This window comes from Tachysurus fulvidraco, chromosome 19 (genome assembly GCF_022655615.1).
Source record: "Tachysurus fulvidraco isolate hzauxx_2018 chromosome 19, HZAU_PFXX_2.0, whole genome shotgun sequence".
Lineage (NCBI taxonomy): Eukaryota > Metazoa > Chordata > Actinopteri > Siluriformes > Bagridae > Tachysurus > Tachysurus fulvidraco.
In genome coordinates, this window is record NC_062536.1 from 17,485,351 (window position 1) to 17,501,145 (window position 15,795).

At 45.8% G+C, this 15,795-nt stretch overlaps 1 protein-coding gene across 1 annotated transcript in view; it reads left to right on the forward strand.

Annotated features, from left to right (window-relative positions):
* Nucleotides 1–1,292, forward strand: part of LOC113656656 (exocyst complex component 4-like) — a 56,327-nt gene extending 55,035 nt beyond the window's left edge. The window contains exon 10 of the mRNA XM_047803728.1: nucleotides 1,282–1,292. Within this exon, the coding sequence (XP_047659684.1) occupies nucleotides 1,282–1,292 (11 nt within the window). The remainder of the gene's footprint in view (nucleotides 1–1,281) is intronic.
* Nucleotides 1,293–15,795: the final 14,503 nt, after the last annotated feature.

Consider the following 15,795-nt stretch of genomic DNA (forward strand, 5'->3'; position numbering starts at 1 on the left):
AAGGTGCGCTTGTAGTCTGAAAGGCATACGGAGGTTGTGAATACTGTGGGGGCCCGAGGGGCAACTCTTGATCACGTAGATATCCGCTCTGGGTTATAGTCTGTTAAAGGCCCCGTATAGGGAACATCTGTACTCACGTCCCAGTTCTTGCTGCCTACACACACTCCCTGGAGAACAACCCATGAGACACTTTCAGGGGATTATGGGGCACGACGGGGGTTGATGCTGTGTGTCACCAGGGGAGGGTCCGGGTGGTTTTTGGGGAGGCCGCCTGATGGGTAACGTACAACACCCATACACACACCAGAGACGAGGGGTTAAAGGTATGGGGCGCAAGTGGCGGACTGACCGTGGTGTGTGTTTTGGTATGGTGAGTGGGGGAAAGAACCTAAATCACAGGGGATACTATAAGCCGAGAACGTTCCCACGATAGCGTGCGTGATCAGGTATCGAGATCGCGGCCTATAGGGAGAAATGTCTGAGGTGGGGCTTGTGGAAACCCTTCTTAGTATCGAAGTGTCAAAGTTAAATCCCTACATAGATCCCCCATAAAGTGAAAGTTGCCCTTGACTCAGCCCCCTTGGCTGTTTAACAGCTTTATATGATATAGGAGGAATCATTTGAATTATTAAATGGATGTGATTTTGTCACTCGTGAGTCCCGTTAATGTTTCTGCCATGTTCACGTTGCATTCTGTCATTCAGCCTTCAGCATAGGTTAAATGAGTGGGTTTCTTGTAACTTACACTCTCCATGTAGGCACTTTTGTTCCATACATGAATTAGAAGGAGCTCTGATGCTCCGACTTGCAAACCTCCGTTAACATTTTTGAGTTTTGATTTAGACTATCCAGTCGAATGTCCAAGTACCAGTACTAATTTGTGGCTGCTGTTGTGTCATTTTGAAGACGTCTCGCGAGAAATGTTGAACTTATCCCTCCATGAGTATACAGACAGTGGTGATCAGGATTATTCCTGATTGTCCCAGCGGTAGGGTTGGACGATGTCTGTATAAAACGAGACACAGTGAACTTGAGTAGGGCATGAAAAAAAGATTACAACTAAAATTTTGAGGGTTCACATGCTGTAAAAATGGTAGAACATGTAGAGAAAAACTTGCTTTGAATGACGTCCCACTCTGGCTGAGCAGGAACTCCACATTTTTGTGGATGTATAAATACGTCTCTGCTAGTGATGCCCCAACTGTGTGGAGATGGGTCGGCAGTCTCCAAAACCCATACTGAGCCCAAAGGTAAGGTGGTTAAAGGTATTTTCACGTGCAGGAGGAGCGTGACTCGACGACACGTATCGTTTGACTCATGGTCTACTCCTGAGATGAATTTTATAAAGGTGAGAATAACCTTCACGGTCCAACAGTTATTGTGTAGTGTTTTGGGTAGACTGATGGTTTTTAGACACAGTGAGATCAGCTGTACCTTCGACAGCTTCCCTCCTGCTCATGTGTTAGTTTCGTCCTTAGCGTATAGCTGACGCCCACGCTGCTCGTCCACACACCACCAGTCTTTTCACCTCTGATACGTCTCATTAGGATCTGTGGAGTGCAGCTGTTTTATTGCCCTGACCTTAAGATAGATTGTAGACTTTTTTTGGGTTTCATGGCTCAGCCCCGTACTCCACACTCTTAATCAACACTCTGCTGTCAAACATCCAACGTGGTTTATTATAACTATCCTAATTTGATCTAGTTACGTGGTAGTATTCCTACTTAGTATATTGTGGAATGGGTTATTCGCTGTGAAAATTGGGGGGTTGGGCCACAGTAAATTCTTCCAGGCAGTTATTGTTCCCATGTAGGGCAAAACTTTTGTTATGAAAAGGTCTGCTGTGTCAGTAAATGTGTGGTGAGCACTTGTGCTTCGTCCTCGTTAGTTTGGGCCGGAATTCAGGCTTCTAAGCAGCCCAAACGTTATCCGTCTAGCTCAGCCCTTCCGCTATATGATCATCGATCAATTCTGACGTTATCTAAATAAACCCACAACTTATCTCAGGAGACACCAGGTTGCAATTCCAGCCAAACTGAACGAGAGCAAATATTTATAAGAAGTGCCTTTAAGTAGAAAATTATTTTTTTAAGTGTCAATTACTGCAAAAACAAAAACCCCAGTCAATTATGATTTACAAATTCATAGCAAAGATAATAATTCTTTCTTCTTTAACAGATCTAGATAAACACGATGTAGAAGATACGCAAACCCATTAATGACAGACAACAACAATGAAGTCACAGTACTCGATTGTGTGTGACAGGGGTGACAGGCGGAGGCGTTAAGCTGAAGACGGGAATTGTGGAAAGTAAGAAGGTGACAGGTAATAAAAAATAAGCAACAGAGCCGTTTCGATCACTAAGCTCTGATCACGAACATATGTAGCCGATCTCGTGTGATCCGCGGGTGACCGGCCTGAGTGGAAAACCGCTACGTATGAGTCGTTCTCCGGTCGCCTACGGTGAGGTACGCTCGAGGAGGCCTCACTGCTTCGTTTTGTGGTTACTGTGGTACTGGGCGGCCAGAGAATCGTAAATGCGTAGACTGCTGAAGCCACACCTCCCCACGGCACTGCCGTGCACACAACAAGTACACAAGCTCAGGACGGACAAAGAGCTTATCCTATCTGGAGGAAATAAACTAAAAATTAAAGATAATAATAAACCTAATAAATCAATAATAATACTAATATATAATTTCACTACTTTAAAATATTATCGGCACCTTCTGATATATACCAATGTTTCCCAAACAGGTTTATGGCTTTTGGGCAACATTTTTGCAACTGACCACCCGTTTCTGCTCCTTCACCCAGCTTGCCCCATTCGTCCTGTGGAGACAGAAATATAAATGAAAATGCCAAACCTGAATGAAACAAAGCTGGCGTCAAAAACAAAGTATTTCTAAGAAAACAAAACGTACCGATCGCCTTTGAAGAACGCTGCCGACACAATAATCTCGCACTGAGTGTTTTGCTGAAGGTCTCGGTTGATTCACCCCAGCGGCGTCTCAGGACCGGCCAAGCTCTTTTCCGATAAATAAAACATAGGCAAGAAAAAGGATATGATGTGTTTAAGTGTGCATCTGAGATAATCTGAGGAAGGTGGTGAACATGTACGAACCATCAATACGAGCCTTTAAAGTAATCTACTGATGGTCCGGTGAGATTGCTGGCCTGATGTCCATGCATGAGGTTTCTCTCTGTACCCAGGGACAGCGTGGTTTAGATGTTTTTTATTCTGCTAGCCAGGGTGGCAGCACCTGCCCTACACATCACCTACACCTACACCTAGAGCTCTAGGCATTACAGGTAGTTGTTTTAATCTCTCTTGCTAAAAGAATTTATCTAATAAAACTCGTGCCAAAATTAGAAGATGACGTGACAATACACTAAGTACGTGACACCATCCAAGCAAGACTCCGGTATGGCCGAGACTCGACCCACACCACTTAGGGTGGTGAGTCAGACCCTCTACCACAGTAGGCCACGGCTCCGGGGTCTCCAGATAGACTAGTTCGTTCTGCTTGACCATACAAACCTGTGAATACACTCCAGCGTTTTAAAGTGGGCGTGTGTTCCTTACCCTATAATATATTGTCATGGGTCCCTTTCCCAGCGCCAGATTTGTCCCACGTAGGGTTCCAGGGGCTGGCAGGGACGTAATGCGGCAGCTAGCGTCAGGGCCAAGGCGTAACCCTGACATCGTCAGATCTGGAACGTCAGAGTCGTCATCTGTCTCGTGTTGAAGAAGCCGTTCTTCAGTCAATGGTGGGATCATATCAGGTATGATAGATCAACCTGGATACTCCTGGAAGGAACTCAAAACTGTTATTCATAACCAGTTTAATAAACTGCAGGCCAATATATTTTATAATATCAGAATATTATTAACGAACATACGAGAATGCTCGTGAAACATTCAACCAGGACATAAATACTGCACTATACCTACAAATGGGCGGCCGGTGTGGCGGGATATACAAACAAATGCAAACAATACATCTGACACAGGGGACTAGATGGAAGGCTAGGTGAACAGACCCCCCACCCCACACCAACAGCCCACCCCTCAGTAACAACCACAAAAAAAAGACTCCAAGCTTCTCACTAATGAAATTGTGACATTATTACATACAAACCAGTATCATTGAAGCCCCTCCACCTGACAGACTAAACAAGAAGGCTAAACTGAACGACGTTGATGAAATATATTCTCAAATGGACCGTTAAAAAACCTTCGTAATAATACCAGTTCGAAATAGTTATTTACTAACACCTTATAAATTACATTTAGTGCTTCTCTTACAAAACCCTCCTCAGTGACCCGAGTGGTAGATTAGTTTCTGTTGCATTAGACAACATCCTTGTCGGCTGTGCGCTCAAATAAAGTCTTACACACCATAATTTGAGACAGCCATATTTTTTCCTGCTCGGTTCTGACCCGTTCAGTAAGGAACGGAGCGCTGACTACAGAACCTCCGGTTTATAACCGTGCGTGTTTGTCCTCTCCAGTGCACATATCTGCGAAGGGGTAGGTGTCTCTATCGGGGTCCCATGCTGGCCTTCAGCGTGCCCTCACCTACGTTAATGCTACGCTCAGTAAAACCCAGAAGCTTGTCTGTGGGTGATCGCGAGACGGTCGTGGCCTGTGAGTCACGCGGAGGTGTAGATATAACGACCTAGCTTGGAGGCTTCAGGGACAATGTTGTGTCTGTAACGGTAATAAGAAGCCCACCCGTGAGAACCTTGACGAAACATAAAACACGCACACGCTACTATATTAATTAAACACTAGGTCTGGGGCCAACTATTAGTTTTAACCCAACAAAATCTTCCGATAACGCTAAATTGTCATGGACCCCTACCTTCTTTTAGTAACACAAAACAAAAAAATACCTGTAGGAGAGCATGCGCATATTTCTGACGTCTCCTGTCACATCGAAAACAAGACGACAACGTAACACCCTAACCACGTAGACTGCAGGACTCGTGTGGTCATTACCAAACACTCCAGTCCTCGTCCCCCAAAAACCCATTTACCATTTGACAAATGGCCAACATAAACTCCCTCTGCTGCGGGACTGTAAAGGAGATGGTACGGTCATTAGATGAATCACTATTAGTGTAGAAAGAGCTTGTGGAACAGGTATGGAGGTCACTAAACGCTACTGCAAGGCTCACAATACACCCACCTCCTGACTAAATTAACTTCCGGGGAAACATTCTGTTGGAACTATGGCTGGGCGACATACGAGCCGAAACTGTATACACGAATAATCGAGTGTGTCATAGCGGTCTGATATCTGGATATCAGTTCTGATAGGTGTTTATTGACCCATTTAAACAGAAGGAGGACTTGCAGGATAAAAATTGAGCACTTTAAACCTTTTATTTATAAACTTCAATTCCAAACTTCACCAACCTTCACCTCCTCTGATCAGACATCCCCCTCAGTTATTAAGGTAGAAAAGTCAACAACCATGACACCCCCAAATAATTATATTAGAAAACGAAAATTAAAAAATATCAACTGTTTTTGGACACTTTGTATTGATCCGCTAACTTTGTCTATCGGCGATACATCGTTATCGTTTAAATCGCCCGTCCTAGTCGGAAAGACTCGAAGTTTCAGACAAACCGATTCTTCCTTCGAATCGTTTTGAGCAGTTCACACATCAGACTGTGTGAGGTGAAGCTTGTCACTACGGTATCCATCCTTCACCTGAAAAGTCATCAGCACAAGTACTTCCTCTAAAAACAACTATTCAGTAGTCGGAGAATTTCTGAATCTAAACTTCATGCACATTAAATAAACACAAACGCTCCCTCACCCGATTCAAGACACAATCAGAAATGACGCATTTTTCAATTCGTCCTTAGGACGGGAACGAGCAGATATCCTCCCATACAAACACGTGACTCCGGATTACAGGCAACCACTTCAAAAACTACAAGGTTAACGGAGCTTTTCGCAAGGACCCCGGCCGTGCGGGACTGTGTGTCAGTGACACTGTTTACAGTGGTCACATTATGTTCCTTCAGCGCTGTCTTGACTGTTGCGCGTGTCCCGTAGACGGACAGGACGTTGGCGACGTCACACACAAGAAAACCCCGGTCACTTTCTCGTCAGAAGTCTCTACCTGGAGGACTGAAGACTTACAGGATCATGTGAACACGTATCAAAAGTCTCAGCCTATTTGGCACTTTTTGGTTAGTAAAAACATTTGCAAGACACACGATTCTTATTTGCTTTCTGTTCCGTCGTGGTGAAAGCCGTAGCCATCACGAGTTGAGGTTAATTATTTATTTCCCTGAGATTGGATTCACAGCAGTGAAAAGCTTCGCTTTCATCATCGCAGCCCTATTCCAAGGTGACATTCCCATTCCCAACCGTAAGAAATACTTAGAGTTCCTCGCCTTAGGGCTGAAAGCGCGAGATACCATGTGTGTTCCGAGGATCTGTCATGGAGTGTTTCTCCGGTGCGACTTCGATGAAGAGACTGGGGATGGTTATAACTAACCGCAGACGAGGGGCAGTCTACCTGACAGGAAGTGCATGCCTTGTGAGTTATCTGATCCAACATGCAAAAGGGAAGAAGGAACTGCTTGTGATGGTGAAGGGGTATTAAAGAAGTGCATTCCATTACTTCATCTTGAGGCCAGGACTCTGGAGAGGTAAACGTGAGAATGTTGCTTGAGAGAAAACGCCCTATCTGTTTATGCCCAGGTAGGCAACTGGATGGGGACCTATTTGGAGTAAGGTGCTTCTTAAATTTTGGGAGAGTTTGCAAGTTGCGGTACAACCAACTGTAGAAGTAAGAGGCAGGACCATCTCTCGGTAAGAACACCATTAGCATACTTCTTGGGTGAGGTGATTTGATTTTAGCAGGTAAGTGCCATCTTCTGAAGGCCACAAATGTGAGAGAGCAGATCAGACCATACAGTTCCGGGTATTTTTGAAGATGCAGGAAACATATAGAGTATTTATTCCCTGGTCTTATAGATCAAGCACACCATCTGTCTTTCGTTTCTAGGTCCTCCATTCCTATCTTTGTCAACGTGGGGGGGCTCATAAAGATTCAGAAAGTACGCGTTCTTCTTGCTGCGGCTGTGTTTCATCAAGATCGGGTAACAAAGAAGTTTGTTGGGTCCTTGTCCTCCATATTATGGATATTCCTTCTCAGACCTCCGTCTCATCCCCTCGACGTCACAACTCCAGCGACGATCTTAACGCCCGATGCTACATGTTTGCACATATTTATAAGAATGTTAATTCGTCTTGCGTAGAATGATCCAATCTTTCTCGTCTATTGGGGTTGATGAGGATGATTCTTCGTTGGGTTCCCAGCTTTGTTTTCCTTCACCATGAACTCCGGGTATCTTTTGCTTTTTGTTTCGTATGACGTCTGTCTATGCAGTCTGCTGTGTCTCTGAGTCCGATGGCGCCTTGTCCTGACTTTCCTCGTCAGACCAAAGAACTCCTCGTCGCCTGACGGAATCATCAAGATGTAACGCCCTCATTCTATACTACCGAGGACAATTCCACCGTCCCCTAGCAAACCAGCACCTGTCGAGCACGTCTCAGAGATGTTTACCATGCCCTGTGCAAGAACTCTTCTCAGAAACTGTTCTTACAAAAAACACACGCATGTCGTATGGTTCTTCACACGTACGCACATTACCAACCTGCTGTTAGCTGATAAACCTGATTTGATCGTTCTTACCTTCGAGTGTTAAAGCGAGCCGAGATTGCTGCTGGTGTGGATGCGATGCGTAACCTGGTTCTCCTGGCGGTTTCGGGATGTGGAACGTCTGCTGGTGTTTGCGGACATGGTTTATGAATCTTTCAGAGTGTCGGGTTGCACATGGTGTTTTCTTCGTTGGCATCTCTTTGCCTCTCTGGGTCAGGAACGTTCTGAGGGGCGGTCGATGTGTCTGCGATTAATGCAGGCGATCGGGTTCTGAATTGGTTCCATACTCTGTTGAATTACCTGGAGACACAACCACCACAAGGTGAAACTTCTACGCTAGATCTTCCTACAGGTTCTATGGCATCCTGTAAAGATAACTGTGATTTTTTCCCAATCCTTTCAGCGTACTGAAAATTGCGCAACACTTCGCTCAACTTACATAATCGAGTCGAATCTCCCATCACGAGCCTCGAAAACAACACAGCCACACGGTCCACATTCGTAAACGAGAAATAGGTTTACAGATGTCTATTGTCAGTAATCGTGCAATCATACATGTATATTCAGACCGACCGCTTTTCTAGATGACTTCTTTCATCTACTGTCTCATGTTGCAGGTGATGCAGGTCTTTCTAGGGCGTATATGGCATTGAGGGTTGCTCATCTTCCTACTACCCCATCTTCTATTCTACACCACCCAGCTTATCTGACTACCTCGGGTCACGGGGAGCCGTGCACTTCTCAGGCGCGTCATCGGCATCGAAGGCAGCGATAAACAAACCCTGGACGGAGTAGCCAACACACCTCACAGGGCAACCACACACAGACACCCTCTCATATCACTCACACACACAACCCACACCACACACACTACGGGACATTTTCCCAGAGATGGCCAATCAACCTACCATGCATGTCTTTGGACCGGGGAGGACCCCGGAGTACCCGGAGGTCCACCCCCCGATGCCAACTGAGGAGAACATGCAACTCCCAACACACACCAGTGCGAGGCGGGCAATACAGAACCCCCTCCCCTAGGGGTGTCTTAGCGAACATAGCTAACCACTACACGCCACTGTGATCCCCCACCCAATATTTTTGGACATTACTCTAATAAAACACTGTGATGTTTTTTATACACTAATATTTAGGCATTAAATAATAAAAGATCAGACTCACTGTCATGCGTTTGAACGACACATTAATACAAACAAACAAACAAACAAACGCTAAAGATAGGATGACTATAACAGGATTACCAGATCCACAGAGGCATGGAGACCAGAGCAGCAGGTAAAGGATCAAGAGAGACTTGATGAACTTCCCAAAATGTCAGGTCTTCACTGCCGTTTCCACTGCCTCTAACACGTCTCGTCTTTATTTAGTGACAATCACACCGACTTCATTCATCGGCCTTCCAACTGCTTTTTTATCTCCATCCACAGACGCCAAACTTCTTTCTTCTTCCTGCCCATGTTCTTTATCTTATCCCCTTACACCTGGACTGCACCATATCTGCTAACGGAGACCGGTCCGTCTTTTTTCCGGAAGACCGCTTCGGCTCCTTTGTTGCGACTCGAGGCGGTATGACTGAGGCACAGAATTTCTAAGAACACGGAGGAACCTGAAGGTCCTGAACGATTAAGTGCTGAGGTCTGTGGATTGGGAGATTAATGTTATATTGGATCAGACAGACACAAACAGACGTAAAGGCTGTGTAAGTGATATACCGGTTTAAAGTCCAAATGTCCTGGGTCTTAGACTGATGGTCCCCACACCCGTGCCAAACACGTCCATTCACGAAAGGCTCCCCAATTTTAGCTACAATACAAGTAATAAAAATAAGTGAAGTGCCCATCCAAAGTGCACACACAACACACACACACACACCGTGAACACACAACAGACACAGCAAATACCGACCGTTGGAACACCCACAACACCACCGTGAACACACACACGACACACCACAAACCACCCGTGAACACACACAAGCACACACAACACCGTGAACACAAACACTCACAACCTAACACACAACAACCACACATGCGTTTGGTGTTATTTGGAAGCCGACAACCTTGAAACACACACCACACACACACCGTGTGAACCACACACACACACAAAAAAACACCCGTGAACCACACCACACACAACACACCGTTGAACACACAACACAAACACCACAAAAACCTTTAACACACACAAACAACACACCACACTTTACCAAACACAACTCCAACCATAACCATTTAACACACACCAACACACCACCGTCCTACCGTAACACACCTACCCACACACACCCAGCCGCTGGAACAACACACACACACCAACCACCTTGAACACGCACACACACAACATGTTTTCCCACCTGTAACACACACACATTGAACACAAAACACACAGGACCCCACACAAAACCGTTGAACACCCCCAAATCGTACACCCCGTGAACACCCACAATGACCCAAGACCACCGTGACACACAAACAACACCGTGAACCCACACACACACTTTGAACACACACACCGTGGAACAGCACATCATTTGATGTGGTCCCTTGACACGACACACCTGTGAACCCACACAGTCCACGCTACACTGTGTGAACACACCTACGTTGATACACACACATGCAACACTATTGTTTTGCAGTGCAAACAACAAAACACTAACACAAACCTGTTGAACACACACCCACACACACACCCCGTTGGAACAACAAGGTGTGGACAGCGGGTGGACACACACGACACATCGTAGAGTTTCCGTTAACACAGCACTGACACACAGCCGTTGAACACGACACGACACACGCACCGTGTAACACGACACATCCGCCTGCATACAACCGTGAACACACATCAACCGTGAACACCACACCGTGCACACCACACATGAACACACACATCCGTGACCACACACACCGTGACACACACCACAATCCACAAACCATGAACACATACACACAAACCCCGTGACACACCACAACAAAACCAACCGTGAACACACCACCGGCACACACACCAACCTTCAAAGAACAAAACCCTTTAACACACAACACACACCACAATAAAACCCGCACAACTTTAACCCCACAACAAACAAAACAAACAAGCAAACATCCAACCACATAACACACCACCACACCAATAAACAACATAAAACCATTACCACTCAAACCACACACACACCACCCCCACACCCCTCACAACAACCCCCACCCCACTTCACCAACGGACGAACAAAAAACACATTACCAAACACAGGCACATTTTTGTTTTGTATGCTTTTGCAGCGGACAATCTCATCTACCTGCACACACACACGCCCTATAGCGGGTCTCCACAATAGTGGTTGTGAAACGCACAATACGCTCACACACAACACACCTCACACAACTCTCACACAATCACTGCACACACACTAGCGTCACATTTTGTTCTGGCGATCGCACAGACTGATGAAAAACATGGCGTCTCACTGCACGCATCCCACACACTCGACGTGGCCTACACAGTGGTTCTGGCATTTTGCGCAACGTTAGCACTCATTTGGCGTCACACCGCATGCTCACACACAAAACGGGTGTCTTGTCGTTTGGTTCTCTTATGTTGCGTTCACACCTCCACACAACAACCAAACACACCATCCCCGCATTCGCAGTTATCGACTAGTGGGGTTTTTCATCTACACATTTGTTGTTGTTGTTTTGGCCAGGCCGGCAGTGTCGGCCACACAGGCACACGTACAGGGCAGAGTTTTCATGTGTTGGATTAATATACAGTTTATATCTGTCCCAAATTGTGATAGCATGTGTTTTTCAAATTTCTAATTCCCCGTTTTTTGAACACCTCTGCAAAGCCAGCGTGTTGGATCTAAAAGTACAAGACAAATAATACTACAGAATAAAATAAATACTGGTAATCCTTTGGGCTGTTCTCAGTTTGTGTAGACGAACATCTACATCGTCTCTGTAAATGACAACCCGTCGTTATGACCAAGATCACAGTATAACACAACATATGTCATCAGATGTCAGCCTCACCCCTTATGTTTAACTCTTTTATCCCAAAGTGTCCAAGTATTTTCCTGTAAACGTTAAAACAAAAAATCCTACAACCTGCCTAAATACATCATAAACCTTTCGTTTGTTCTATGAACATCAAACATTAAGGTCGCGGTCTCTGTCGTACAAAACCGCTTCAGACCACGAGTCGGGACAAAAAACTAAACAATACACAACAAACTCGTGTAGCCATGATCAGAAAAAGGGTCGGGGCTTGTCGTATAGCGGCAAGAGGATGTTCCGCATGTGCGTGTTGTGCAGATTAGTCATAAACTCGTTTTAAAACATCGCAGGGGAGGATAAAAACCAAACAGAAAGAAAAGAAGAAGACTATACGATAAGGACAAGAGTAGGCCAACTTGTTAAGATAGGATCAGCTGTCATTCCGCGCTGGAGAGAACGAAGCGAGCATGGAAGTTGCCACATATTTCAGCAGGTTGGTCAGTTCTCCGGACTTCCAATAACTCCTGAGATAAACCGCTTGTTCCGCTCAGCATAATTTATGGCACTGGACTTTGTCTTGTGGGTTCGTTGATGCTGGTAGTTTGAGGGGTGTGGTACGTAGATGCAAAAGAAAGTGACCAGCTACTAAACCCAACCGCAGTTTTGCGATGTAGTAAACATCGGTTAGCTCAGGAGTTATCGACCTCATGAAACTCCTACACCGTTAATATAGTGGCCGACCTCTTAACATCTAAATAAGACAGACCGAGAGCGCCCTCTTATCTTATTCCTTACTCGAATAAGTGTGAGTAAAAAGGGGAGTTTTTTGGTGTGATTTATACTTTGGTAAACAGACACTATAAGATGCTTTGCTCCCTATTACAAATTATGCTTACAAGTGTGACGCCATTATTTTCTGCTTGTTTATGTCTTACTCTACAAGCGTATTGTTCTTAAACCTTTTTACCTTCAGCTACATGATAAGACCCGTTTCTCTTCCTGTTAGGTCCCTGGGGTGGTACGTATGTAGTGGGTGGGTGGGCGGGTGAGCTGTATCGATACGGTGTGTTGGACCGCGGTTTGGTTATGTGTGTGCGTGTTTGTTTGGGGTGGGACGGTGGATTATATAGTCAACATTGTGCCTTTAAACAACAGAGAACCCGCAACCTTACAATTAATTTCAGTATCGAATATTATCAAAACAACAAAGATTTAACCATCCTGTTAATCTCAATGCTTTTTTCGAACGATGAACCAAGTTTTTGAATTGCTACTTCGTGTGCTCGGACCGATGTGAGTACATTGTGCCTTGAGGTGGTTCGTGGGGTTGGGGTGTGGGGCTGTAATTGATAGTACAGAGAGCCGGGGTTAGGTATGGTAGTTGAGAGTGACAGTGGGACATGGAAGAGTGCCGGGTAAAGATGAGCGTCTCAGGTCAGAGTATAGTCCTCCATCACCGGGATAAATTAGGCCGGTTCCAAGTTGCCGGAACAGCTGAGTTGGTGCAAGATGTGGCTTTTGTCTGAAAGAACAAAGTAAACCAAATGATGTGGGAGTGGTTAAGTAGATTTGGTCCGTTTTATGGTTCAGGAATATGTTTCTGATATCCATTTAAATCTTACGACATAACGATCCTTAAGCAAGTTCTGCAGCTTCCAGGTCTCCACCAATACCTCCACTATCATGTTCGGATCAGCCCACTCAATAGACTCCTTCAGACACCGAAAAGAACATCCATTTAACGTCACATTACAGGGCCTTTTTGACACCTGGTCGGGGTCCCTCTTCTGCGTTTTCTGTGTATCGTGGATGATCTGAGCTCCGCGGACGGTAGAGGAAGAGGCTCAGGTTTAAATTGTCCCTCTGTAAACGTTTTGGATGACGATATAAACGGCCGGATGGTCCAGGGTACCCGCCTTCAGCATGGGTTCGGCGGACGCGTTATTCAGATGAAACTGGAACTAGGTTTAAGTGAATGCTGTTGTTCGAGCACCTACGTCAGCGCTAAACCTCCTAACCTCACCAATTGAACTACGATCACTCGCTAGGTGACCATTTATTTTTTCACCCAGGCTCTCTCTGGCCTTAAACGGCTCTGCTAAGCACCAAGCCAGACCGAAAACGCAGCAAACAGTAAACCTGTATACCAAATTGTGTTCTGTTTCAGTTACCAACCGGCAAATGAGGAAAATATATTGCATTGTGGGCGGTAGACACGCAACGACAAGACTTGGTTCGATACTTGTCGGGGTCGCGCTGTGATGGAGCGCTTGTTTAATGTGTTTGGTGTCTGGATGGGGTATAAATGCGATACCATTTTGATTACAAAACAAGATCAATACCGACAAAAATTCCGCAATCAGAGACAACACAGGAATGACCGGGTTTAACAGGTCTGTGAACGTTTCATCAGGAGAACCACACGCCCAGTTCCTTCCTACACCTGATTCCTGCAGAGGTCGCCTTTCTAACATTTGCCTTCCTCCGACTAAACTGGGCAGCCTGTATTCTTCTACAGCGAGGTGGTGGTGTGCTTGGGCAGTGTCTGACGGCAGGAGACAAACATGTAGTGCTACACAGAGCACATTACTGATCAGTGTCTAACGTAGAAATTATAAAGTACAGATAATTTTAAACTATCATCAAATAAGAAGATTTACAACATCAAAATGTCACCTGGCCACAATTTGTTTTGGTTATTTTATACGATATAAAGAACTGCATCCAAACTTCACAGAAAGTTCTGATCACTGTTTTACAACAGACGTTGTCTCTGGTGACTTATCGTAACCACCTTCTGACTGCAACTTGACAGCTTCCTCAAGCTTCGCGAGTTCCGGAGAAGATAAAAACATCAAAGACCTTAGCTCAGATCTACTCGAAAACACAGACGTTAACTACGACCAGTGTTGACTCCAACTTCAGTCTTACGTAGCGAGTGCCTCATGTTCTCTTCTCTCAAACGGTCACAACTGCACTCAGATTGCGACACTGAAACTCATCCAAGGCAACCATTAAAAATGTGAGGAGAGACCTGCCCAATACTTATCGCAAAGTATAACAGAGAAGAAGACGAAAGCAGAGAGAGAGAGAGCGAAAGAGAGAAATTAGAGAGGAGTAGAGCGAAAAGAGAAGAGACCGAGAGAGGAGAGAGCGAGAGATCAGCCAGAGGAGCGAGACAAAGAGAGAGAGATGCAAAAGCGAGAGATACAGAGAGGGACGAGAGCGAGACAGAAGCAGAGAGAGCCGTTCGTCGAGCGACAAGAGGGAACGAAGAAACGGCGGGCTGCCTATACGGAGTTGCCCTCTATATTGAGACCGGCGAGAAATGGAGAGAGGAGACAGGAAGAGGGAAAAGAGAGATATCGGAGGAAAGAGAGAGAGGCAGTAGGAGAGGAGAGAACAGGTGAGGAGATGCATCAGAGAGAGAGGGAGCCAGAGGTGAGACAGAGAGAGAGCCAGAGGAGAGCGACGAGAGTACGTCGAGAAAGAGGGAGAAAGAAGAGGAGAGAGAGGGGACCTCGAGAAGGGGTCGCGACGAGTAGACCTGACGAGAGGAGCGTGAAGTAGAGTCACTGAGGAAGAGACCGAGAGTGAGAGAGCAACAGAACCAGGAACTAAGAAGCAGAGAGACAGCCCGAGAGGGAGAGATGAGAAAATGGTGGGGGGAGAACATAGGACAGAAGCGAGATGATAGCGGAAGAGAAGAACGACCAATGGAGATAGGAGAGAGAGAGAGAGAAGAGAGAAAAGAGCCAGGAGAAGAGAAAGACAGGGGACGAGGGGAGAGAGACACGACAGAAAGGGAGGGATAGAGAGGGAAAGGCGAGCGAGAAGAGAAGAGAGAGGAGAGCGAAGGAGAAGAGGAGGGACAGACAGACGACAGGAAGAGAGAGAGAGATGAGATTTGGAGAGAGAGCGAGAGAGAGAGAAAGACAGAAGAGAGAGAGAGGAGAGGAGGAGAGAGAAGAGAGAGAGAGAGAGAGGAGAGAGATGAGCGAAAGGAGAGAGAGAGAGATAGAGAGGCGAGAGAGAGAGAGAGAGAATACAGAGGGGGAGAGGGACAGCGAGAGAGACGAGA